General features: G+C 49.4%; 1 protein-coding gene across 2 annotated transcripts in view; it reads right to left on the bottom strand.

The window, feature by feature from the left end:
* Nucleotides 1–24,656, bottom strand: part of atp2a3 (ATPase sarcoplasmic/endoplasmic reticulum Ca2+ transporting 3) — an 824,766-nt gene that overhangs the window by 163,712 nt on the left and 636,398 nt on the right. For both annotated transcript variants that reach the window (XM_085964184.1, XM_085964185.1), the window contains one exon: nt 22,979–23,117. In XM_085964184.1, the coding sequence (XP_085820310.1) occupies nt 22,979–23,066 (88 nt within the window). In that variant the 5' untranslated portion in view covers nt 23,067–23,117. The remainder of the gene's footprint in view (nt 1–22,978; nt 23,118–24,656) is intronic.

The raw sequence follows: 24,656 nt of genomic DNA on the forward strand, positions 1-24,656 counted from the left end.
ATTCGAGGTGTGGATGGAGTTTCACTATTCCAGGTGCGGAAGGAGTTTCACTATTCCAGGTGCGGAAGGAGTTTCACTATTCCAGGTGTGGAAGGAGTTTCACTATTCCAGGTGCGGAAGGAGTTTCACTATTCCAGGTGTGGAAGGAGTTTCACTATTCCAGGTGTAGAATCATAGAGAGAGAGAAGAGAAAGTTACAGCACGGAAGGAGGCCATTTCAGCCCATCGTGTCCGCGCCGGCCAACAAAGAGCTATCCAGCCTAATCCCACTTCCCAGCTCTTGGTCCGTAGCCCTGCAGGTTACAGCATCCCAAGTGCACATCCAAGTACTTTTTAAATGTGGTTAGGGTTCCAGCCTCTACCACCCTTTCAGGCAGTGAGTTCCAGACCCCCACAACCCTCTGGGTGAAGAAATTTCCCCTCAAATCCCCTCTAAACCTTCCCCCAATTACTTTAAATCTGTGCCCCTGGATTTTGAACCCCTCTGCTAAGGGAAATAGGCCCTTTCTATCCACTTTATCTAGGCCCCTCATAATTTTATACACCTCAATGAGGTCCCCCCTCAGCCTCCTCTGTTCCAAGGAAAACAGACCCAGCCTATCCAGTCTTTGCTCATAGCTAAGATTCTCTACTCCCGGCAACATCCTTGTAAATCTCCTCTGTACCCTCTCTAGAGTAATCACATCTTTCCTGTAATGTGGTGACCAGAACTACTCGCAGTACTCTAGCTGAGGCCTAACTAGTGTTTTATACAGTTGAAGCATAACCCCCCTGCTCTTGTATTCTATGCCATGGCTAATAAAGGCAAGCATTCCGTATGACTTCGTCATCACCTTATCTACCTGGCCTGCTACCTTCAGGGGTCTGTGGACATGCACTCCAAGGTCCCGTTGTTCCTCTACACTACTCAGTGTCCTACCATTTAATGCGTATTCCCTTTCCTTGTTAACCCTCCCCAAATGCATTACCTCACACTTCTCCGGATTGAATTCCATTTGCCACTGTTCTGCCCGCCTGACCAATTTATTGATATCTTCCTGCAGTCTACAGCTTCCTTCTTCAGTATCAACCATACAGCCGATTTTAGTATCATCTGCAAACTTCTTAATCATACCCCCTATATTCAAGTCTAGATCATTGATATATACCACAAAAAGCAAGGGACCTAGTACTGAGCCCTGCGGAACCCCACTGGAAACAGCCTTCCAGTCACAAAAACACCCATCAACCATTACCCTCTGCTTCCTGTCTCCAAGCCAGTTTTGAATCCAACTTGACACTTTACCCTGGATCCCATGGGTGTTTAACGTTGTGAGCAGTCTGTCATGTGGAACCTTATCAAAAGCCTTGCTAAAGTCTATATACACTGCATCAATCGCACTACCCTCATCTACCCTCCTTGTTACCTCCTCAAAAAATTCAATCAAGTTTGTCAGACACGACCTTCCCTTAACAAATCCATGCTGACTATCCTTGATTAATCCATGTCTTTCTAAATGAAGATGTGTCCTGTCCTTCAGAATTCTTTCCAATAATGTTCCCACCACTGAGGAGTTTCACCATGTGCCTGGCTCTAATTTAACTATAGCCAACCTGGGAGTTCTTTGTGCCAGTACCGAATCACAAACATGGAAAAACATTCCATCTGGAAGACGACAACAAAAAGGAGACAACAGCATGATTTTTGTTTGTAGTTGTTGGTCACTAAGAACTTGAAGCCCCTGAAAAAAACGGTTCAATTGAATATCCCCTTCACATCAACATGTATCGCCATATTGCTCCTTTAGGTCCTGAGCTTCATGTTGTTTCCGTCCCTAGTCGGGGTACAACCTGGGCGTCTCCACCATTACTGTCAGCGCCGTTCCATATGTCCAGTGGGAAAGACTTGTACAGTACGCACATGCACATCCATCTCTTTAGATGTTGCCACTTAGCAGCCAAATCGACTAGTTTCCAACTACATGGGAGCGTTTGATTACATTAAAGGCACTATATAAATGTTGTACATCAAAGAATAGACAGGACCCGATGTAAAGTAATGCTTCCCATTGACATGTTTTAACTGCGACCTCCCTATCGCTGCAATGTCTCACCCACATTAGCTATCCTATGGTCTCTTTGAGCGGGTGGCAGTTAGTGCTGGATTATGGACCGATTTGGGGCTGTGGTACTGAGCTCTCCAGCAAGTGGGTTAACATAACCCAAACTGATTTCATGTAGGGCCCCTTAAGAAGTTAGAACCAGGAGAGAGAGAAGGCTTTCATTCCAGCTGGAGTAGAACGTTGGTCCCAGAGGTGGCATAGTGGTTAGCACTGTTGCCTCACAGCGCCAGGGACCCGGGTTCAAATCCGGCCTCGGGTGACTGTGCAAACTCCACACAGACATTCTCCCCGTGTTTGCGTGGGTTTCCTCCGGGTGCTCCGGTTTCCTCCCACAGTCCAAAGATGTGCGGGTTAGGTTGATTGGCCATGATAAAAAAATTAATTTAAAAAAAAAAAAATTCACCCTTAGTGTTAGGGGGGATTGGTTACGGGGATAGGGCTTGGGTGGGATGGCTGTCGGTGTAGGGACTGGGTGCTAGGGTTTGGATGATCAGCCATGATCTCGTTGAATGGCGGAGCAGGCTTGAAGGGCCGAATGGCCTACTCCTGCTATCTTCTGTTTCTATGTGAAAGAACAGTACGGCAACTTGCTCAACTTTGTGCCACCCACGATGCCAAGTGCATGAACACACATTTTCCCCCTCTACCTTTATGGAAACTTGTTCTAATACAACAAGCAATCATTATGCAAGTGAACATTTTCTACCACAGTAACTTTAATGGTTCGACCTTGCTTTGCAAATGCTAAATCAGTCATTGTTCTCCTAAAACAGGTCAGTATAATACTTTGTTACACATTAATGACCAGAACCTGGCCAATGCCAACATCCTTGTTCTTTAATCGCTCCTGGATGGAATTCCCATAAGCAGAGAACAAACGGTCGCTGTGTGAGAATGTCATTTGTTTTTGTGGAACAGTGCACAGCAAATCCCAAGGCAGGCTCCAGGCCCAACCTCTAGATTCTTGGCCACAAAAATACAAGTGCTTTTTAATGGTGCGACCAAGAAGGAGCTGTAGTGGAACATCCCAGGCTCCTGGCACAGCAGTAGGAAGGTGTGTGCAATGTACACAACTGCGGGGAGAATCTACTTCAGTGTTGCCTTGGTAGCAGTAGGGAAACCAATCGTGCAGATTCAAAGCGTCACCCAACCTCATGCTTGTCCAGATCTGAAGGATATGCAGCAGCCTGGGAGGTCGATGTTTACAAGGCTACTGTTTGTGCTCTACTCCCAGGGACACCAGGCTGGGAGGAAGGGAGGGGGTGGATCAGCTGCTTTGGGCACAAATATCAAATGGTTAGTCCCACCCTTGGCTCCAGTGTTACAGAATTCAACCTATTTACATTGTAAGGAGGATTCCACCCAGAGGGACAAACAATCACACAGCCACTGTGGTTTGAAAGTCACATTCCAGACCCGTTTCTGGCCCACGAACATTCCCCTGGTGACTGGGGAAGGATTGTGCAGGCCTGCGAAGAGGAAACTGGATCACTGGAATGTACCAGAGACGAGTATCTGTGCATTAGCACCAATTTAAAATAGCAGATTGGGGAATGTCGGATGTTAATGGTTTGAATTCCCTCCCTAAACCGCTCCGCCTCTCTTTCCTCCTTTAAGACGCTCCGTAAAACCTAGCTCTTTGACCAAGCTGTTGGTGATCTGCCCGAATCTCTCCTTGTGGCTTGGTGTCAAATTTTGTTTATAATACTCCTGTGAAGCGCCTCAGGATGTTTTACTACAAGTTGTTGTTTTTATTGTTGGCCACTAATATCACCAATGAGCTTCCAACCTTTGATCCACACCAGGGCAGATTCTGGAGTCACCAGAGACAGGACCTCTTCGGGCCTCTGCACCTCCAACAGTAGCAGCACTGCCTCATTTACAGCAACCCAATGGGCAGGATTTTCATTGGCCCTTGGAGTCAGGATTGGAGGCGTGTGGGGGGTTAAAATTGCACAAACTGGCGGGCGGGCCAGAGCCTGGCTCCATCCCGCCTCCAAGCAATTTTAAATAATTTGTGTCTAGTGGTCTCATCTCCATCCCGCCTTCAAGAGGCGGGATAGGCCGTTAAGGCCCTTAACAACCATTAAATTGGCTCGATAATGCCATTTTAAAAGGCCTTTGTGAGTTTAACCCTTTTCCCACGTGAAACACGCCTGTTCTGAAACACGACGGTGAAACCTGGCGGGAGCACAAGTGGATTGCTGACTATCAGCTGCAGCTCAAACAAGAAAGAGGAGATTTGATCAGCAATCTTTTGCAGGTGGCAGGACTTTGTTGTCTCAGGTCTGGGGGAACTTTTAGAAGGCATAACCACAGCTGTGGAAGTTTGGAGCCTGACACCCATCTCCAGTGTGACCTCCTGGGAATCCCCTCTCGCCACCTTCACTCAGCGCTTCCTCAACTGAGGCATATACCAGAAGCATGGGAGCCATTTATTTCCTTCCCTTCTGGGCATTAGATGAGCTCGAGCACCAGCTGCGGCACCAGCAGAACCAGGAACAACAGCAGCAGCAACAACAGGAGCGCCAAGCTGAGGACGTGGCTAATGACGCCGTTGAGGAGGCCAGCCAACGAAGCTGAGGAGCGCTACAACTCCAGCCACATTTCCACCTGATCCATTATCGAGCAAACCATCGGTTTGCTGAAGATGCGCTTCAGATGCCTGGATAGATCAGGTGGAGCCCTGCAGTACTCAGCAGCCAGGGTCTCCAGAATCGTCGTGGTTTGCTGTGCACTTCACAACATGGCACAGCGTCATGGCTTGCAGATTCCTGAGGACCAAGTGGCTCCTCACTTATCCTCCTCAGATGAGGAGGGCGGCGAAAACGAACATCTGGGAGAGGCCCTTCAACCAGCGGCAGCAGAACGCGAGAACATAGCTGCTCGGGATGCAAGGAACGCACTCAACTTTGCCAGATTTGCTTAGCCTAGCCATTCAAGGACTTCTGCCTCGCATCTTCTTACCTGAGCATCGACAATGGCTAAGAACCAGCTGACTCCTAGCAATTTGACCACCATAATGACAATTCCAAGTAATCCTAAGCCCTCAATGTAAAAGTCCCATTCGCGAAATGATACACGCCACAACTACAGCAGTAGCCATCAGATTTTTTATTAACATTTTTGATCTGATGGCTTTTTCACATAAAACATCAAATTTCACCCAAGTGACTACCCTTGTGACTATTTGTGCAGTATCTTTCTCTTACGCATGCTCCTACGTGGTGCTTCCCCTGTGGCTTCAGCAGATGTGGAGGCCCCTTGCTCACTTTCCTGCTGCTCCTGTCTCGACACCTTTGGCGGGCGTCCTCTGGGGTTGCGAACCTGTGAGGGCTCGTCAACAGTCTGCTGCTCCTGTGGCTGTGCAGGGGTTGAGACACCGATCTCAGCTGGGTGTGGACTCCGGCGGGGCTCTGACCGAGGGCTCTGCAGTGACATGGAAGTGTGAGCGCTTGGAGAGGAACCCCCACTTCCTTGAGGTCTGCCACCAACTTCCCGCTCATGGGTCAGGTCCCCCTCAGCGCTTGCAAGTGGCTTGAGAGGACCTTGCTGCACATTAGGGGGGCCATAGGGGCCCGTATCTGCACTGGCAGTCCTACTCAGAAGGACTTCCATGAAGGTCTGGTTTCTTTGCTCAATAGGTGCCCATCGCTCCTCCAGAGATGTCATTCTATTCTGAGCACTCACCATGTTTTCTGCACTCTGGCAACTTATCACCTCCATGGAGGTTGCCATCCTTTCCATGGTGATGCGTTCATGCGCCAATGACGCCACAAAGGATCTGCTCATGTTCACTATGTACTCCTCCATTCGCTCCACACTCGTAGCGACCCTGGAGGCAAAACCTGCCAAAGATGCCTGCATCTGTTCCTGGAGTTCCAGCAGCGCTGATCTTGTAGATGGACCCAGAGGCAGAGGGTCGATATGCAGCTGAGCCGAGCTGGCAGAGTCCTACGCCGTCCAACGAGGACTCTCCACTGCTGTCCCTGTCTCCACAATTTACTGATGCTCACTTGTGAGCTGTGATACACCAGGTGACAACACTACTCTATGTCCCGAAGGTCCAACCGAGGTGTGAGCGTCTGCGCTGGTGCTGGGTGCGGTGAATTCTGCTGACGCTGCACCCTCAGAGGTTGCAGCTTCCTCTGAGGAGTCTGGAAGCTCAGGCTCTTCCTCCTGGACAGTGGGGACGGGGGCTCTCGATGGTCCTGTGGGGGAGTAAAGGAAAGAGTCAGAGATGTGAGGTCAAGGTTACATGCACATTGCAGATGATCATAAGTCCATCTGTTAGAGCTTCAGAATCATTATCATGCAATGCTAATGAGAGAGATGTAAAACTATTCTGTCACTAGCTTGCTGTGATGCACCCGTTTGTCCGTCCCCCACTTGCGCATCATCTTCCACTCCGACGATTTCCAGGACCGCCTCCTCCCAGATGGTGAGCTGGGCTACTGAGGGTGGGCCTCCTCCTGTCCTCGCTCTTTCCCTCTTATTGTGGGCTCTCTTTTCCTGCAATGAGGGAGACAAGTGGAGGTTGAGTGAGAATGAAGGAGTGAGTGTAGAGATTGCATAGCATAGATACTTAGGAGACAAAGATGGAGTGAGGTGGCAAGACCAAGGGCCCTCCCTGTGTGTTGTCAGTTGTTTTCATAGCATCAGAGTGATAGGGAGTGTGAGGGCTGCATAGTTGAATAGTTAGGTGAATATGAGCATAGAGAGAAAGGGAATGGGTAAGGGTGCATGGATGTCAGTGTCAAGTGGGATGTGGAGGAAGAGATTGCTAAAGCTGAGTGCTGGTGAGGAAAGGTAATGGGGATCAGATTGAGGGTGATGGGAAATGTATACTCACTTTTCCAGTACGCACAAGGTCATGAAATCTCTTCCTGCACTGTATCCCGGTTCTGCGGGTAACCGTTAAGGAGTTGACCTCCTCGGCCACTTGCAGCCACACAGCCTTGGTCTGCTGGGGAGGCTTCTTCCTCCCTGATGAAGGGAAGAGCACCTCCTTATGAAATCTAGCTCCCTCAACCAGAGCCTGCAGGGCAACGTTGTTGAACCTGGGAGCAGCCTGTCGCTGGCCATTGTGAGTCCAGGTTCCTCTAACAGTAAATGCCAAAAGTTTGGCAGCCTGTAGAAGAAGCAAGGTTTGTTGCAGACCTTAAATATAGCAGCAATGATGACATCATAAGATGCGACTTTCTGACTGGAAAAACTCATTTGCCAAGAGTTCCCACACGCTGGAACTCAATTGGACAATTAAGTTAAAATAGCATCAATCTCCCACATCGATTTATATTCGTGTGGATAACACGAAATACGGATTTCATGACACCAACCCGCCCCTGAATGAAAATCCAGCCCAATGTTGCCCAAGTCAGGACCGACCCAGATGGCAGTCTGAGTCAAGGCACCTGAAGATCAGATTCTCCGCACCTGAAGACTTGCATTTATATAGCATCTTTCACAACCTCAGGACGTCCCAAAGCGCTTTACAGCCAATGAAGTACTTCTCAAGTGGAGTCACTTGTAATGTAGGAAATATGGCAACCAATTTGCGCTCAGCAAGCTCCCACAAACAGCAATGTGCTAATGACCTGATAATCTGTTTTTAGTGATGTTGATTGAGGGATAAATATTGGCCAGGACACCGGGGATAACCCCCCTGCCCATCTTCAGAATAGTGCCGTGGGATCTTTTACATCCACCTGAGAGAGCAGACGGGGCCTCGGTTTAACGCCTCATCCGAAAGGCGGCACCTCCGACAGTGCAGCACTCCCTCAGTACAGCACTGGAGTGTCAGCCTAGATTATTTCTCAAGTCTATAGAGGGGAGGCTTGAACCCACAACCCTTTGACTCCGGGGCAAGAGTGCTACCCACTGAGCTACGCCAGTGACAATATAAAATTGTAGCTGGTCAGTCGTGTGGTACATATAATTATTGTTTAAACGGCAATTGTTTTACATGGCGAGGGCACTCCTGGAACATAACTCATTCTTGGTGATTAGATGGAGAGGAATGTAGCCGCCTCCCTGTGTTTTAACACTGGGCGTCTCCAGTGTACCGGCCCCAAGGTAAACCACTCCAAGGTGTGCACAGAAGCATTTGTTTAGAATTGGACTTGTTTTCCCGACAGTAACTCGTTGATACGAATGGGTTACCAATGGCATGACAATCAGAAAAGCTAGGCCGCAGTGAACTGTGAAAAAACAGCAAGGATTCGGCAGGCGGCCATAACAATGCAGTTTAACAAAGTGTAAGGCGGGAAAGAGTGGCAAATGGGAGTACAATCTAAAGTGAGAAGCGTGGAGGAGGCAGTAAATGAAGAGTGTTTTAAGGGTCCGATATTTAAACCATTAAATGTTAGCGCGCAGGTGCACAGAAAGTGATCAGAAAAGTACAATGGGGTCATTGGATAACAATCAGGAGCAGGAAGCCTGGCTAATTTTCCCTCCCAAGCTCGCTCAGGGCACTAATGTGATTGCTCGGGTGATGCATTTACTGAAGCTGCTCCGAAGCTCCACGCTGTTTATAGTGTTCCCTGTAGTTACACAACCGCTTTATATTCTGCTGCTTGCAGTAATCCATCAGCGCTGTTCTTTCGAGACGCAGATACTTCACTTCCATGCTAGCTCAATTTTTTAAATGCTCAGTCCCATGTGCTATAGGCCCATTCAACAACAACAAGTTGTATTTATATAGCGTCTTTAACATAGTAAAATGTCCCATTGCTTCACAGGAGTTTAATCAAACAAATTTGACACCGAGCCACATATTATGGCAGATGAGGCGTGTCTTAAAGGAGGAGAGAGAGGCACAGAGAGGTTTGGGGAGTGAATTCCAGAGCTCAGGGCCCAGGCAGTTGGAGACACGGCCGCCAATGGTGGAGTGATTAAAGTCGGGGATGCGCAAGAGACCAGAATTGGAGGAGCGCAGATATCTCGGGCGGGGTTGTGGGGCTGAAGGAGATTACAGAAACAGGGAGGGGCAAGACCATGGAGTGATTTGAAAACAAGGATGAGAATTTTAAAATGGAGGCGTTGCTTAACTGGGAGCCAATGTAGGTCAGCGAGCACAAGGGTGATGGGTGAGCGGGACTTGGTGCGAGTTAAGACTCGGGCAGTAGAGTTTTACATGACCTCAAGTTTATGGAGTTCAATCATTCAAGCAAGCCACGAAGATCCCATATATTGGCTGCTCCATTACCCAAACCTCCAAGTCATACTGGTTTCTGTTCTGTGGCATCAAAACCAGAGTGGACCCAGAATCTAACACAATCCAGCCAGTCAAACCGACAGCAACTGGTGGCGTCAGCCGTGGCTCACTGGTAGCACTCTCGCCTCGGAGTCAGAAGGTCGCGGATTCAAGTCCCACTCGAGACTTGAGCACATAATCTAGGTTGACGCTACCCGTGCCGTACTGAGGGAGTGTGGTCACTGTCAGAAGTGTCGTCTTTTAGATGAGACGTTCAACCGAGGCCAGACGTAAAAGATCTTGTGGCAGTATTCGAAGAACAGAGGAGTTCTCTTGAGTTATCCCTCAACCAACGTCACTAAAACAGATTGGCTGGTAATTTATCTCAGAAACATGGAAAAATAGGAGCAGGCGTAGGCCATTCGGCCCTTCAAGCCTGCTCCGCCATTCACTATGATCATGGCTGATCCTCTATCTCAATACCATATTCCCGCTCGCTCCCCATACCCCTTGATGCCTTTTGCGTCTAGAAATCTATCTCCTTCTTAAATATATTCAGTGACTTGGCCTCCACAGCCTTCTGTGGTAAAGATTTCCACAGGCTCACCCTCTGAGTGAAGAAATTTCTCCTTATCTCAGTCCTAAATGTCCTACCCCGTATCCTGAGACTGTGACCCCTCGTTCTAGAACCCCCAGCCAAGGGAAACATCCTCCCTGCATCCAGTCTGTCTAGCCCTGTCAGAATTCTGTATGTTTCAATGAGATCCCCTCTCATTCTTCTAAACTCTAGTGAATACAGGCCTTGTCGACCCAACCTCTCCTCATACGACAGTCCTGCTATCCCAGGAATCAGTCTGGTGAACCTTCGCTGCACTCCCTCTATGGCAAGTATATCCTTTCTTAGGTAAGGAGACCAAAACTGCACACAGTACTCCAGGTGTGGTCTCACCAAGGCCCTGTACAACTGTAGCAAGACATCCTTGCTCCTGTACTCAAATCCTCTTGCAATGAAGGCCAACATACCATTTTCCTTCCTAACTGCTTGCTGCACCTGCATGTTTGCTTTCAGTGACTGGTGTACAAGGACACCCAGGTCCCTTTGTACATCAGCATTTCCCAATCTATCACCATTTAAATAAGACTCTACCTTTCTGTTTTTCCTACTGAACTGGATAACTTCACATTTATCCACGTTATACTGCATCTGCCATGTATTTGCCCACTCACTCAACTTGTCTAAATCGCCTTGAAGCCTCTTTGCATCTTCCTCACAACTCACAATCTCACTTCTGTTTGTGGAACCTTGCTGTATGCAAATTGGCTGCTGCGTTTTCCTACATTTCTACAGTGAACACACATCAAAAAGTACTTAGTCGGCCACGACGTGCTTTGGGGCGTCCTGGAGCAGGGAAAGGCACTACATCAATGGCAGTCTGTTCTTCTAATGTGATGTTTCAGGGTAGCATCACTGGTGAGACCAGAGTTTTCTGTCTTTGATCAGCACAATCAGAGAAAAATGTTAGCAAACAGAAACCTGCATAATTGTGCTGGTTTTAGTGAGACGGTGTAACTGGGCATAAGCAGCACCACTTTGTGTTGTGATACTCTTGAAATGTTACTTGTAACAGGGGGAGGCCCCAGCACAGGAACTGGTGGACTGTCTGTTTTGGGGAGTGGATTTTAGAGTTCCTTGTCTAATTATTATAGAACATCCCAGTGGAGTGCACTGTTCAGTCCACTGAGCTGTATTTTGTAGAATTCCCTACTGCGTTTTGTTTGGACGAGTGAGGATGGCTAACGGCTGCCTCGGTCCCAGAGCTCTATGCTAACCTACTAGAGTGCTATTCTGCTGCGTCTGTGTACCGTGTGGTTATCTCTGTGCGTGAGATCCCATCGACACCGTATGCAAGCAGCAGTTACTGTATATCATGCATGATAAACCTTACTTGTTCTACGCACCCTGAACTGAAAGACTTGCATTTCTGTAGCATCTTTCACGACCTCAGGACGTCCCAAAGCAATTTACAATGTTAAATGTGACAGAGAAGTGTGACAACAGGAAGTGAGGTTTGCGGACAGGAAGTGCACACCTTCCACAAGATTACCATGGTCTGATTTTTGAGTGTCCGCTGAATATTCTCACATGTACATTTTAAGTGGATTTATTTATCATTTTTAAAATTTAAAACAATATTACTACGGATATGATTGGCCGGAGGAAACATCATTGCTACATTTCTGAGGGCTAACCATGGAGTTAGCTCCACACGCACTGAACAATCTGGTAAGCTCACTGGCAAGATGTCACATCGCCGTGCCTTGTCCTACAGTGAAAACCCAGTCAGACAGCCAGCCACCTGCTGCTGTGGGCAGCCAGGGAATGGATGACAACAGCAGAGCCTTCTTGATGCTAAAGACCAGACAAGGGAAGGAGAGCTGAAGATGGGACTTTCCTGGCATGGAACAGGGGTGCAGGGACAGGAACCCGGGGGGGGGGGGGGGGGGCGACGCTGGGACAGGAACCCGGGGGGGGGGGGGGGGCCTGGGACAGGAACCCGGGGGCACCTGTGAACATGTGTGTGCGATGTGGCATTGGCTGAAGGTGACAGGTTGCTCTGTGCATTACTCCTTACACTGACAGCTAAGGGGTCAGTTTCCAAATCTGGGCTTCCAGTTGGGGGCCTGATGTTCACATTAACATTCGGCCACGACCTTTCCCCTATTTAAGCGAACAGTCAGTAAATGATGCACAGCGCACCTCCGAGTTCCCTATGCAGGTTTTGGGCATGAGGTTCCCTGCCAGCATCACAATCAGAAAAAGACGCCGCTCCCCCATCCCTGGGGCTCCCTGGGACAGGTCACACACATTTCAAAACAATGCAGACCAAGACGACCTATAAATGGACCCGAGTGAATGAATGAACTCTTGGAATTGACTCCGCTAACACAATGATGCTGTAGACTGCCAACATTTCCACAGCAGCTAAACAAAACGCCTTGCTAAATAGGCGTGGCTGAAGTGAGATGCTGCCAGTCTAATAAATATCCCTTTTCTCCTGACTTCCTCCTCCTTTGCCAAGTTACTGAGTTGTTTACTCCATGGATTAAATTTTTTAATCCACTGACTTTTTAATGCCGTCTTGAAGGCCAGAATTTCAGCACATCACTCCCACTCACTCCCAGACCTCTAGAATCACGAGAATCATACTGAGCTAAAAAATAACGGGCTGCTCACAAAAGCTATTTTGTCTCCAGCAGCAGACCAGAAGCATAAAAGGATTAAACACAAAAAAAAGTTGTTCCATTCTTCCCGAGTGACTGAGACTCCATCGCGTTCAATATTTGGTCAGCCTTGTTTTCTAAACGCGTTTGTTGTGCCTCAGTGGGCACGAGCTGGTGCAACGGAACCTCACGCAGACCCGACAGTCCCAGGGCCAGCAGCAGGTCGACGCAGAGTTAGCTCGGCATCAGAGCAGGATTGGTCACTGCGTGCGGCCTCTGGGCAATGGGAAGGAGGGGGAACCACCACCAGGGCTCCTGATCAGAGGGAAAAGAGGGGGACAAAAGGTTCCAACACTGTCAGCATGGCAAACCTCGGCTACAAAACAGGAGGTGGAAAAATTCAGACTGACGCAAGGCTTGTTCTTCTGAGACTGGGGTTGAAGAGTATTGGGGCAAGGTTCACTCTGTACTTGTCTCAAGCTGAACTAAGAGCGTTTGCTACAGATCAGGCCAATGGGAGAGAATCAGTGCTCCATTCTACAAGTGCTTCGTTACCTTCACAAGCCAACAATAATTCACCCAAAATTCACCCACTTAAGAAATGAAAACAAAAACCCTGCATTTCGGAGGCTGTGATTATCAGAAGAGTCATTGTTGAGGAGAATGTTGCAAAAAGACAACGGAGCCTAGAGCAGTGTTGGTTCCTGTAACAGATGACTGATCAAAGGAGGATACATGTAGACAGAATAAAAAGACTCATGCAATCACAATATTGGGATTACAAAGACTTTGTAATGCTTCTGAAATATTTATTGAAATTTCTAATTAACTTTAAGGCCTACTTTGTGAATCAACAGTTTCTATAATTAGCGTTCTGCAGCAATATAATTATGGGATTGATTGCATCAAACGTGCAGTAATGTTTCCCACACTATAACACAATTACTGTGAGCAAGAAAATAATAAAACAGACTTAACCTATACTAGTTACATATAGACTACATCTAGAACCCCAACTCTACCAGTTAGGCTAGACTGGATCATCCCAATTACACCACAGACTGCAGCACATGAGCTGTACTAACTACAACATGGGCTGCACCACTGGAGTTAGACCAGATAAATAGACTAGGATAACCCAACTGTACCAGTTAGACTAGGATAACCCCAACTGTACCAGTTAGATTAGGATAACCCCAACTGTACCAGTTAGACTAGGATAACCCCAACTGTACCAGTTAGACTAGGATAACCCCAACTGTACCAGTTAGACTAGGATAATCCCAACTGTACCAGTTAGACTAGGATAACCCAACTGTACCAGTTAGACTAGGATAACCCCAACTGTACCAGTTAGACTAGGATAACCCCAACTGTACCAGTTAGACTAGGATAACCCCAACTGTACCAGTTAGACTAGGATAACCCCAACTGTACCAGTTAGACTAGGATAATCCCAACTGTACCAGTTAGACTAGGATAACCCCAGCTGTACTAGTTAGACTAGGATAACCCCAACTGTACTAGATAGACTAGGGTAACCCCAACTGTACCAGTAAGACTAGGATAATCCCAACTGTACCAGTTAGACTAGGATAACCCAACTGTACCAGTTAGACTAGGATAACCCCAACTGTACCAGTTAGACTAGGATAACCCCAACTGTACCAGTTAGACTAGGATAATGCTGTTAGGAAGGGAGTTCCAGGATTTTGGCCCAGCGACAGTGAAGGAACGGCGATACAGGTCCAAGTCAGGATGGTGTGTGGCTTGGAGGGGAACTTGTAGGTGGTGATGTTTGATGCGCCATCAATTACTCAAAAGACTGAGGTTAAGCGAGTAACAACCAGGCTTTTATTAACTAAAGAATGAAGGTCTAGTCTCGAGTGGTCGACCCGTGCAGAATACTAAGGGACTGGGAGGTAGTCACTTATATACCTGGAATAGTGGGAGGAGTCAGCCGAGGCATGTCCAGACCTGTACCTAGTGGAATACACATACACATACAGACAGGTATAACAGTGGTTTACCACATTCACCCCTTGTTTAAAAATGAGTCCGGCGGGGTGAAGTGTATTTAAAAGTTCGTGTATTGGAGTCTCTCCGGAGGTCTTGTCTGCCGCTGTGATCGATGTGGCGACGGCAGGGGTGGTGGAGCTTCCGGCGTCGCATCCCGTGTAGGCTGGGGCACTGGAGTGTAGTCCTCGTGGGTGACGGTCCAAGGCGAGCCGGCTGCTGGGGTTGGATATCGGGTCATGGGGGGGGTGGTAATGGGTAGTGGGTTACAGCGGTCCCCGAGGGTGTCGTGTGGGGGGGGGGGGTGGTAATGGGTAGTGGGTTACAGCGGTCCCTGAGGGTGCGAGGTCTCGTATGGAGACTGTGTCCTCCCGCCCATCCGGGTACGCAATGTAAGCGTACTGGGGGTTGGCGTGGAGGAAGTCGACCCTCTCGACCAGGGGGTCCGTTTTATTGGTCCTCACGTGTCTTCTCAGTAGTACCGGCCCTGGGGACGTCAGCCATGGCGGTAACGCTGTCCCCGATGTGGACTTCCTTGGGAAGACAAACATTTTCTCGTGAGGGGTGGCATTGGTGGCAGTGCAGAGCAGTGACCGAATCGAGTGGAGCGCATCGGGGAGCACCTCCTGCCAGCGGGAGGTCGGAAGGCCCCTAGACTTTAAGGCTAGTAGGGCGGCCTTCCAAACTGTTGCATTCTCTCTTTCCACCTGTCCGTTCCCCCGGGGGTTGTAACTGGTGGTCCTGCTTGTGGCTATACCCCTAGCGAGCAGGTACTGGCGGAGTTCGTCGCTCATAAACGATGAGCCCCGGTCGCTATGGATATAGCTGGGGAAACCGAACAGGGTGAAGAGGCTGTTCAGACATTTAATGACCGTGGCACTGGTCATGTCCGGGCAGGGGATAGCAAACGGGAAACGGGAGTACTCGTCAATGATGTTGAGGAAGTACACATTGCGGTCGGAGGAGGGGAGAGGCCCTTTAAAATCGACGCTCAGGCGTTCGAAAGGGCGAGTGGCTTTTATCAGGTGGGCTCTGTCTGGTCTATAAAAGTGCGGTTTGCCCTCAGCGCAGACTTGGCAGTTCTTGGTCATGGTCCTGACCTCCTCAATGGAGTAAGGCAGGTTGCGGGCCTTGATGAAGTGGAAGAACCTGGTGACCCCCGGGTGGCAGAGGTCATTGTGGAGGGCCCTCAGCCTATCGATCTGCGCGCTGGCGCAGGTGCCACGCGATAGGGCATCTGGGGGTTCATTGAGCTTCCCAGGCCGGTACAAGATCTCGTAATTGTAGGTGGAAAGTTCGATTCTCCACCTCAAGATCTTGTCATTTTTGATTTTGCCCCTCTGCTTGTTGTTGAACATAAAAGCAACTGAACGCTGGTCAGTGAGCAGGGTAAATCGTTTTCCGGCCAGGTAGTGCCTCCAATGACGCACAGCCTCCACGATAGCCCGGGCCTCCTTCTCGACCGCGGAGTGTCTGGTCTCCGGGCCCTGGAGGGTTCGTGAGAAGAATGCCACAGGTCTCCCCGCCTGATTAAGGGTGGCGGCCAGAGCGAAGTCGGACGCATCGCTTTCCACCTGGAAGGGGATGGATTCGTCCACTGCGTGCATGGTGGCTTTGGCAATGTCCTCCTTGATACGGTGGAAGGCCGAGCGGGCCTCTGCCATCAGGGGAAAAGAGGTGGATTTGATCAGCGGACGGGCTTTGTCTGCATAGTAGGGGACCCACTGGGCGTAGTAGGAAAAAAACCCTAGGCACCTCTTCAGAGCTTTTAGGCAGTGGGGCAGTGGGAGTTCCATAAGGGGACGCATCCGGTCCGGGTCGGGACCGATGACCCCGTGTTCCACAACACAGCCAAGGATGGCGAGGCGGTCTGTGCGGAATATGCACTTCTCCTTGTTATATGTCAGGTTCAGGAGTTGGGCGGTGCGGAGGAATTTCTCGAGGTTTGCGTCATGGTCCTGCAAGTCATGGCCGCAGATGGTCACATTGTCTAGGTAAGGGAAAGTGGCCTGCAGCGCGTTTTGATCGACCATCCGGTCCATCTCCCTTTGGAAGACGGAGACCCCGTTGGTAACGCCAAAGGGAACCCTAAGGAAGTGATAGAGGCGGCCGTTTGCCTCAAAAGCAGTATACTGGCGGTCTTCGGGTCGGATGGGGAGCTGGTGGTACGCTGATTTCAGGTCAATGGTCGAAAAGACGCGGTACTGCGCGATCTGGTTGACCATGTCAGCTATGCGGGGGAGTGGGTAGGCGTCCAGCAGGGTGTAGCGGTTTATTGTTTGGCTGTAGTCGATGACCAGGCGTTGTTTCTCGCCGGTCTTAACGACCACAACCTAGGCTCGCCAGGGGCTGGAGCTGCCCTCAATAATCCCCTCCTTCAGGAGCCGCTCCACTTCGGTTTTGATGAAAACCCTGTCCTCGGCACTGTATCGCCTGCTCTTTGTGGCGATGGGCTTACAGTCGGGGGTGAGGTTAGCAAACAGTGGGGGGGGTGGGACTCTGAGTGTGGAGAGGTTGCATCTGGTGCACGGCGGGCAATTTGGAGGCTGCTGGCTGCGGACTGTGAGTGGGGGGAGGGGGCCACCGTACACCATCGTAACGCTTTTGAGGTGGCACTGGAAATCTAACCCCAGTAGAACGGCAGCGCAAAGTTGGGGCAGGACCAGGAGTTTAAAATTATTGAACACAGTCCCGTCTACTACTAGTGTCACCACGCAGTAGCCGCCAATGTCCACTGACTGGGACTCGGCGGCCATAGAAATCCGCTGGTGCGCAGGCAGGACTGGGAGAGAGCAACGCCGCACCGTGTCGGGGTGGATGAAGCGCTCTGTGCTCCCGGAGTCAAAAAGGCAGTTTATTGCATGGCCGTTTACCTTAACGTCCATTTTGGACCGAGCTAGTTGGTGCGGTCTCATTTGGTCCAGCGTAACAGAGGCCAGCGTAGGGGTCGGTGTGTCGCTGCGGGTATCAGATGGGGGGGGGTTGGCGGCCTGCTGCGTCCCGGCTGGTGTCCAAGATGGCGGCGTCCATGATTCCCATGTGGCTGGAGTCGTCCAAGATGGCTGCTGCTGCGGTGGTTCGCACATGGCTGGGGAGGCCCAAGATGGCGGCCCGCACGCGGCGCTGTTGGGGGCCCAAGATGGCGGCTCGCACGGCCCACACGCGGCGCTGCTGGCGTTCGGGGTGGCTTTGGCCTTGCAGATGCTAGCGTAGTGTCCCTTTTTCCCGCAGCCCGAGCAGGTCGCATTCTTCGCCGGGCAGCGCGCTGTGGGGTGTTTGGCCTGGCCACAGAAGTAGCATTTCTGGCCTTGGGATACTGCTGTCTGGCTTTGGGACACTGCTGCGGTGGTTGGGCCGTTGTTGGGCTGTGGCTGGGGTGGCACGGTGCTATGGGGCTGTCCTACCGTGTCCCAGGTTGTCGTTACCCGCGGCGTCCACGGTGCAGAGTAGGCGGCATCCATGCCCCGGTAGGCTGCGTCCTGCGTTAGTGCGATTTCGGAGGCTTTGTCGAGGGTGAGGTCACTCTGCTCCAGCAGTCGCTGTCGGGTGTAGTTGGACCTGTGGCCCGCTACAAAGGCATCCCGGATCAGTTCCTCCGTGTACTTAGTGGGCGTTACCGCCTTACACCCACAGGCCCGGCCAAGCACGGACAGTGCTTGGAGGTATTCCTCAGTCGATTCCCCAGGTTGTTGCTTGCGACTCCCCAGGAGGTGCCTGGCGTAAACTTTGTTCACAGGGCGCGTGTACTGGGTCTTGAGGAGCTGGAGGGCGGCTGTGTACGAGGTCGCGTCCCGGATGACTGAGTACACTCGGTGGTTCACCTTGGGGATCAGGACAGACAGTTTGTTCGCATCCGTTACGACCGCAGTGGAGCCAGTCAGGAATGCCTCGAAGCACATGAGCCAGTGAGCAAACTTGGTGGAAGCGTCCGCTTCCCGACTGTCCCGGTCCAGGCATGCTGGTGTGAGGATCTTCTCCATTATAAAAAATTTAGTTTATAAAATTGATGCACCATCAATTACTCAAAAGACTGAGGTTAAGCGAGTAACAACCAGGCTTTTATTAACTAAAGAATGAAGGTCTAGTCTCGAGTGGTCGACCCGTCCAGAATGCAAAGGGACTGGGAGGTAGTCACTTATATACCTGGAATAGTGGGAGGAGTCAGCCGAGGCATGTCCAGACCTGTACCTAGTGGAATACACATACACATACAGACAGGTATAACAGTGGTTTACCACAATGTTCCCATGCGTCTGCTGCCCTTGTCCTTCTAAGTGGTAGAGGTCGCGGGTTTGGAAGGTGCTGTTGAAGGAGCTTTGGCGAGTTGCTGCAGTGCATCTTGTAGATGGTACACACTGCAGCCACAGTGTGCCGGTGGTGGAGGGAGTGAATGTTGAAGGTGGTGGATGGGGTGCCAATCAAGCGGGCTGCTTTATCCTGAATGGTGTCGAGCTTCTTGAGTGTTGTTGGAGCTGCACTCATCCAGGCAAGTGGAGAGTATTCCATCACACTCCTGACTTGTGCCTTGTAGATGGTGGAAAGGCTTTGGGGAGTCAGGAGGTGAGACACTCGCCGCAGAATTCCCAGCGTCTGGCCTGCTCTTGTAGCCACAGTATTTATATGGCTGGTCCAGTTCAGTTTCTGATCAATGGTAATCCCCAGGATGTTGATAGTTGGGGATTCAGCGATGGTAATGCCATTGAATGTCAAGGGGAGATGGTTAGAGTCTCGCTTGTTGGAGATGGTCATTGCCTGGCACTTGTGTGGTGCGAATGTTACTTGCCACTTGTCAGCCCAAGTCTGAACGTTGTCCAGGTCTTGCTGCATATGGACACAGACTGCGTCAGTATCTGATGAGTCTCGAATGGTGCTGAACAGTGTGCAATCATCAGCGAACATCCCCACTTCTGACCTTATGATGGAGGGAAGGTCATTGATGAGACAGCTGAAGATGGTTGGGCCTAGGACACTGCCCTGAGGAACTCCTGCAGTGATGTCATGTGATTGAGATGAATGACCTCCAACAACCACAGCCAACTTCCTTTGTGCTAGGTACGATTCCAACCAGTGGAGAGTTTTCCCCTTGATTCCCATTGACTTCAGTTTTGCTAGGGCTCCTTGATGCCACACTCGATCAAATGCTGCCTTGATGTCAGCAGGATAACCCAACTGTACCAGTTAGACTAGGTTAACCCAACTGTGCCAGTTAAACTAGGATAAACCCAACTGTACCAGTTAAACTAGGATAACCCCAACTGTACCAGTTAGACTAGGATAATCCCAACTGTACCAGTTAGACTAGGATAACCCCAACTGTACCAGTTAGACTAGGATAACCCCAACTGTACTAGTTAGACTAGGATAACCCCAACTGTACCAGTTAGACTAGGATAACCCCAACTGTACCAGTTAGACTAGGATAACCCCAACTGTACCAGTTAGACTCGGATAACCCCAACTGTACCAGTTAGACTAGGATAACCCCAACTATACCCGTTAGACTAGGATAACCCAACTGTACCAGTTAGACAATGATAAACCCAACTGTACCAGTTAGACTAGGATAACCCCAACTGTACCAGTTAGACTAGGATAACCCCAACTGTACCAGTTAGACTAGGATAACCCCAACTGTACCAGTTAGACTAGGATAACCCCAACTGTACCAGTTAGACTAGGATAATCCCAACTGTACCAGTTAGACTAGGATAACCCCAACTGTACCAGTTAGACTAGGATAACCCCAACTGTACCAGTTAGACTAGGATGTCCCCAACTGTACCAGTTAGACTAGGATAATCCCAACTGTACCAGTTAGACTAGGATAACCCCAACTGTACCAGTTAGACTAGGATAACCCCAACTGTACCAGTTAGACTAGGATAACCCCAACTGTACCAGTTAGACTAGGATGTCCCCAACTGTACCAGTTAGACTAGGATAATCCCAACTGTACCAGTTAGACTAGGATAACCCCAACTGTACCAGTTAGACTAGGATAACCCCAACTGTACCAGTTAGACTAGGATAATCCCAACTGTACCAGTCAGACTAGGATAACCCCAACTGTACTAGTTAGACTAGGATAATCCCAACTGTACCAGTTAGACTAGGATAACCCCAACTGTGCCAGTTAGACTAGGATAACCCAACTGTACCAGTTAGACTAGGATAACCCCAACTGTACCAGTTAGACTAGGATAACCCCAACTGTACCAGTTAGACTAGGATAACCCCAACTGTACCAGTTAGACTAGGATAACCCAACTGTACCAGTTAGACTAGGATAATCCCAACTGTACTAGTTAGACTAGGATAACCCCAACTGTACCAGTTAGACTAGGATAATCCCAACTGTACTAGTTAGACTAGGATAATCCCAACTGTACTAGTTAGACTAGGATAACCCCAACTGTACCAGTTAGACTAGGATAACCCCAATTGTACCAGTTAGATTGATCCTCTTTCTGTACAGTGCAGCTTTTGACTGAATTACCCTGAAGGCATGGTTGATGGATGGTTCAAGGCGGCTACAGTTATGAAGCCAAATTGATGTACTTTTGTTTAATAGTGAGCTTGGAGGACCTTTAAACCTTGGATTGTGGATGGACTACTTGGAATCCATGTGCGTTGGCTGTAGTGATCATTCAGTTACAATATAAAGCAATGTAGGCATGTCCCTGTCCAATTAATCATCATAATCACAGGCCAATATAAAGCAATATAAGTAACTATACCAGTTAAAGGATATACCAGTTATAATAACTCAAACTAGTGAAACTTAGGCCTGAGCAGAATCTTCCAATGAAATGAGCAGCTTCCAGCTATTTCTTATAGCGGTTTATATATTTGTTTCATTTTCTTGTTATCGTGATTCACTAATTCATGAGTAAGTTTTGTTATATAAGACCTCTCCCGGCCCAGGACAGGTCCTTCCTTTTGAAACAGAGGCCAGTTTTCCTCATCGGCTGTAATAATACACTGGCATGAGAAATCCTAAGTGTGGTCCACTCTGCGTAGCAAGCTTGGCAGCTTCAGCAGAACCTTGGTTCAGACAGGAGGAGGCTTTACAACCGGTTCAAATCGCTGGCTTACAAAATAGCACTAACACGTCTGGATAGGAACTCAATCTGGAGTGATGCCCTTCCAAAGGCACAAAGAGGTAGGAGTGCAGGTCCTCTGCTGCTGGCCACTCCATGGAGAGCTACTGTTCCATTCTGAGGGGATATATTGGTGGATGCTGTGGAGAGAGGGCGGGGGGGGGGGTGTGGGGGGGTTTGGGGAGAATCCTGACCAATTGTATTAGCCGTGGCTCAGTGGTAGCACTCTCGCCTTTGAGTCAGAAGGTTGTGGGTTCAGGTCCCACTCCAGAGACTTGAGCACAAATCCTTGGCTGACACTCCAGTGCAGTGCTGAGGGAGTGCTGCACTGTCAGAGGTGCCGTCTTTTGGATCAGACGTTAAACTGAGACCTCGTCTGCTCTCTCAGGTGGATGTAAAAGATCGCATGACACTATTCGAAGAAGAGCAGGGGAGTTCTCCCCGGTGTCCTGGACAATATTTATCCCTCAACCAACACTTGAAGCAGATTGCTCTTTGTGGGACTTTGCTGTGTGTGGGCAGCCTGGCTGCGGTATCTCGGCCAACGCAAACGTACAGAGTGTCGGCACCGATACGAAAATAACAAAGAGGTTTGTGCACCGTGACATCATGCTGCCGCCACCACCCACCCACCAAACCCCCCCCCCCACCACCACCAATTTAAAGATTCCAGTAGATTGACCTTGAAGTGGTGACCTCCTGTAAGAGACGCACACATCGCGGGACGAGACAACAGCCCCGAGAGAATCACTTACAGGCTGTTCACACTGAGACTGGGCAACACGTCTGCATGGGTAGTTTGATATTTCTTCACGTAAAACGCTGCATCAGAAGTGAAACTTTTGAAATTTTTGGAATAATGTCCTTTGCATTTTCAAACCAGTTGCATTAAAAATATTTAGGTTCATCTGCACACAATCATCCAGTTTAGTCCAAATGTAAGAAATCACACAACACCAGGTTATAGTCCAACAGCTTTATTTGAAATCATAAGCTTTCGGAGCGCTGCTCCTTCTTCAGGTGAAGTGGAGAAATGCATAAAGACACAGCTTATATAGATTCTCTGACTATATAAGCTGTGTCTTTATGCATTTCTCCACTTCACCTGAAGAAGGAGCAGCGCTCCGAAAGCTTGTGATTTCAAATAAAGCTGTTGGACTATAACCTGGTGTTGTGTGATTTCTTACATTTGTCCACCCCAGTCCAACTCCGGCATCTCCACACCACAGTTTAGTCCAGTCAGGACATGACCTTCAAGTGGTTGGGTCAGACCACTGACGCTCTATAGAGATCACTAGCTCGAAGGCACGGGTTGGGTGCTTGACCGAGGAGACCTCCCTTACCTGCAATTTCCACAATGTCTCCAGGCACGATGTCTCGGGCTTTGATTCTCTGCACGGCCTTCCTGTCCATTCGGTACACCTTGCCCATCTCGGGTTCATATTCTTTCAGTGCCTCGATCGCATTCTCGGCATTCCTTTCCTGTCAATCGGATTCAATGTGGACAATGAGTTCACCTGGCAGGATCCTGGGCAGCACTGCGCTCAAGGCCTGTTGTGCCAGTCCGGCTGGGATTTTGCCCACTCGGCGGGATGTAATACCACAGGGGAGGCATGATCATTGGTCAGTCCCCATTCACCAATATGTGGTTTGCAAGAAAGAAACCACCGACCTACAACCCACCTGTTCCACAATATCTGACAAGGCAGGAGGACGTTTGTTACCAGTATTTTCAAACTTGTTCTTTTTTAATTAAGCAATTTAAGTAAGCTCAGTCTCGCCTATCTTGCATTACTTACCCACGGGATATGGGCTTCGCTGGCAAGACCGAGATCCCTAACAACTGAGTTTCTTGCTTGGTCACTTCAGAGGACAGTTAGGGGTCAACCACATTGCTGTGGGTCTGGAGTCACATATAGGCCCAGACCGGGTAAGGACGACAGATTTCCTTCCCTAAAGGACATTACCGGATTTTTACGAGGGTCACTTTTACTGATAAAGGAATCCCTCCCCAACCGCGGGGGATGCGTCCCTGAAAACCCCCATGGTTAGTAAAACCGCGGTTGGCAAATATAGTATAAATGTTCAAATAACACAACAAAAAATATAAAAGCAATAAAATCATGTTATTTACCTTAATCCTAAATTAAAAACCGCGTATACACAAAATTCACTGCCGCGGTTGGCAAAAGTTGTCGCTGAGAGGAAACCGTGTATACCTGAAATCAGTGTATGGCAAAACCGCGGTTGGGGCAGGATTCCTGTACCAGCTTTTTAATTTTATTTCCAGCTTTTTAAAGAACTGAATGTAAATGCTCAAATGACTGTGGTGGGATCTGAACTCGCGTTCGAATAGTGTGACCAATAGAAGTCTTTAAAGTTATGAAATGTTTTGATAGGGGAGACACAGAGAATGTTTCCACTTGTGGGGAAGAGCAAAACTAGGGGCCATCAATATAAGATAGTCACCAAGAAATCCAATAGGGAATTCAGAAGAAACTTCTTTACCCAGAGAGTGGTGAGAATGTGGAACTCGCTACCACAGGGAGTGGTTGAGGCGAATAGTATAGACGCATTTAAGGGGAGGCTGGACAAGCGCGTGAGGGAGAAGGGAATAGAGGGTTATACTGATAGAGTTAGATGAGGAAGGATGGGAGGAGGCTCGAGTGGAGCATAAATGCCAGCATGAACTGGTTGGGCCGAATGGCCTCTTTCTGGGCTGTATATTCTATGTAATTCTCTGGATTATTAGTCCAAGACTCTGGATTAGTAGTCCAGTAACATAACCACTACATTACCATAAAATGGTTACAGCAAAGGCGGCCATTCGGCCCGTCGAGCCCGTGCCGGCTCTCTGCAAGATCTCTTCAGCTAGTCCCACTCCCACGCCCTTTCCCCAGCTAGTCCCACTCCCCCGCCCTTTCCCCAGCTAGTCCCACTCCCCCGCCCTTTCCCCAGCTAGTCCCACTCCCCCGCCCTTTCCCCAGCTAGTCCCACTCCCCCGCCCTTTCCCCTGAGCCC

Source organism: Somniosus microcephalus, chromosome 22 (assembly GCF_052327205.1).
Source record: "Somniosus microcephalus isolate GS21.2 chromosome 22, FLI_Smic_1.0, whole genome shotgun sequence".
NCBI classification, from domain to species: domain Eukaryota; kingdom Metazoa; phylum Chordata; class Chondrichthyes; order Squaliformes; family Somniosidae; genus Somniosus; species Somniosus microcephalus.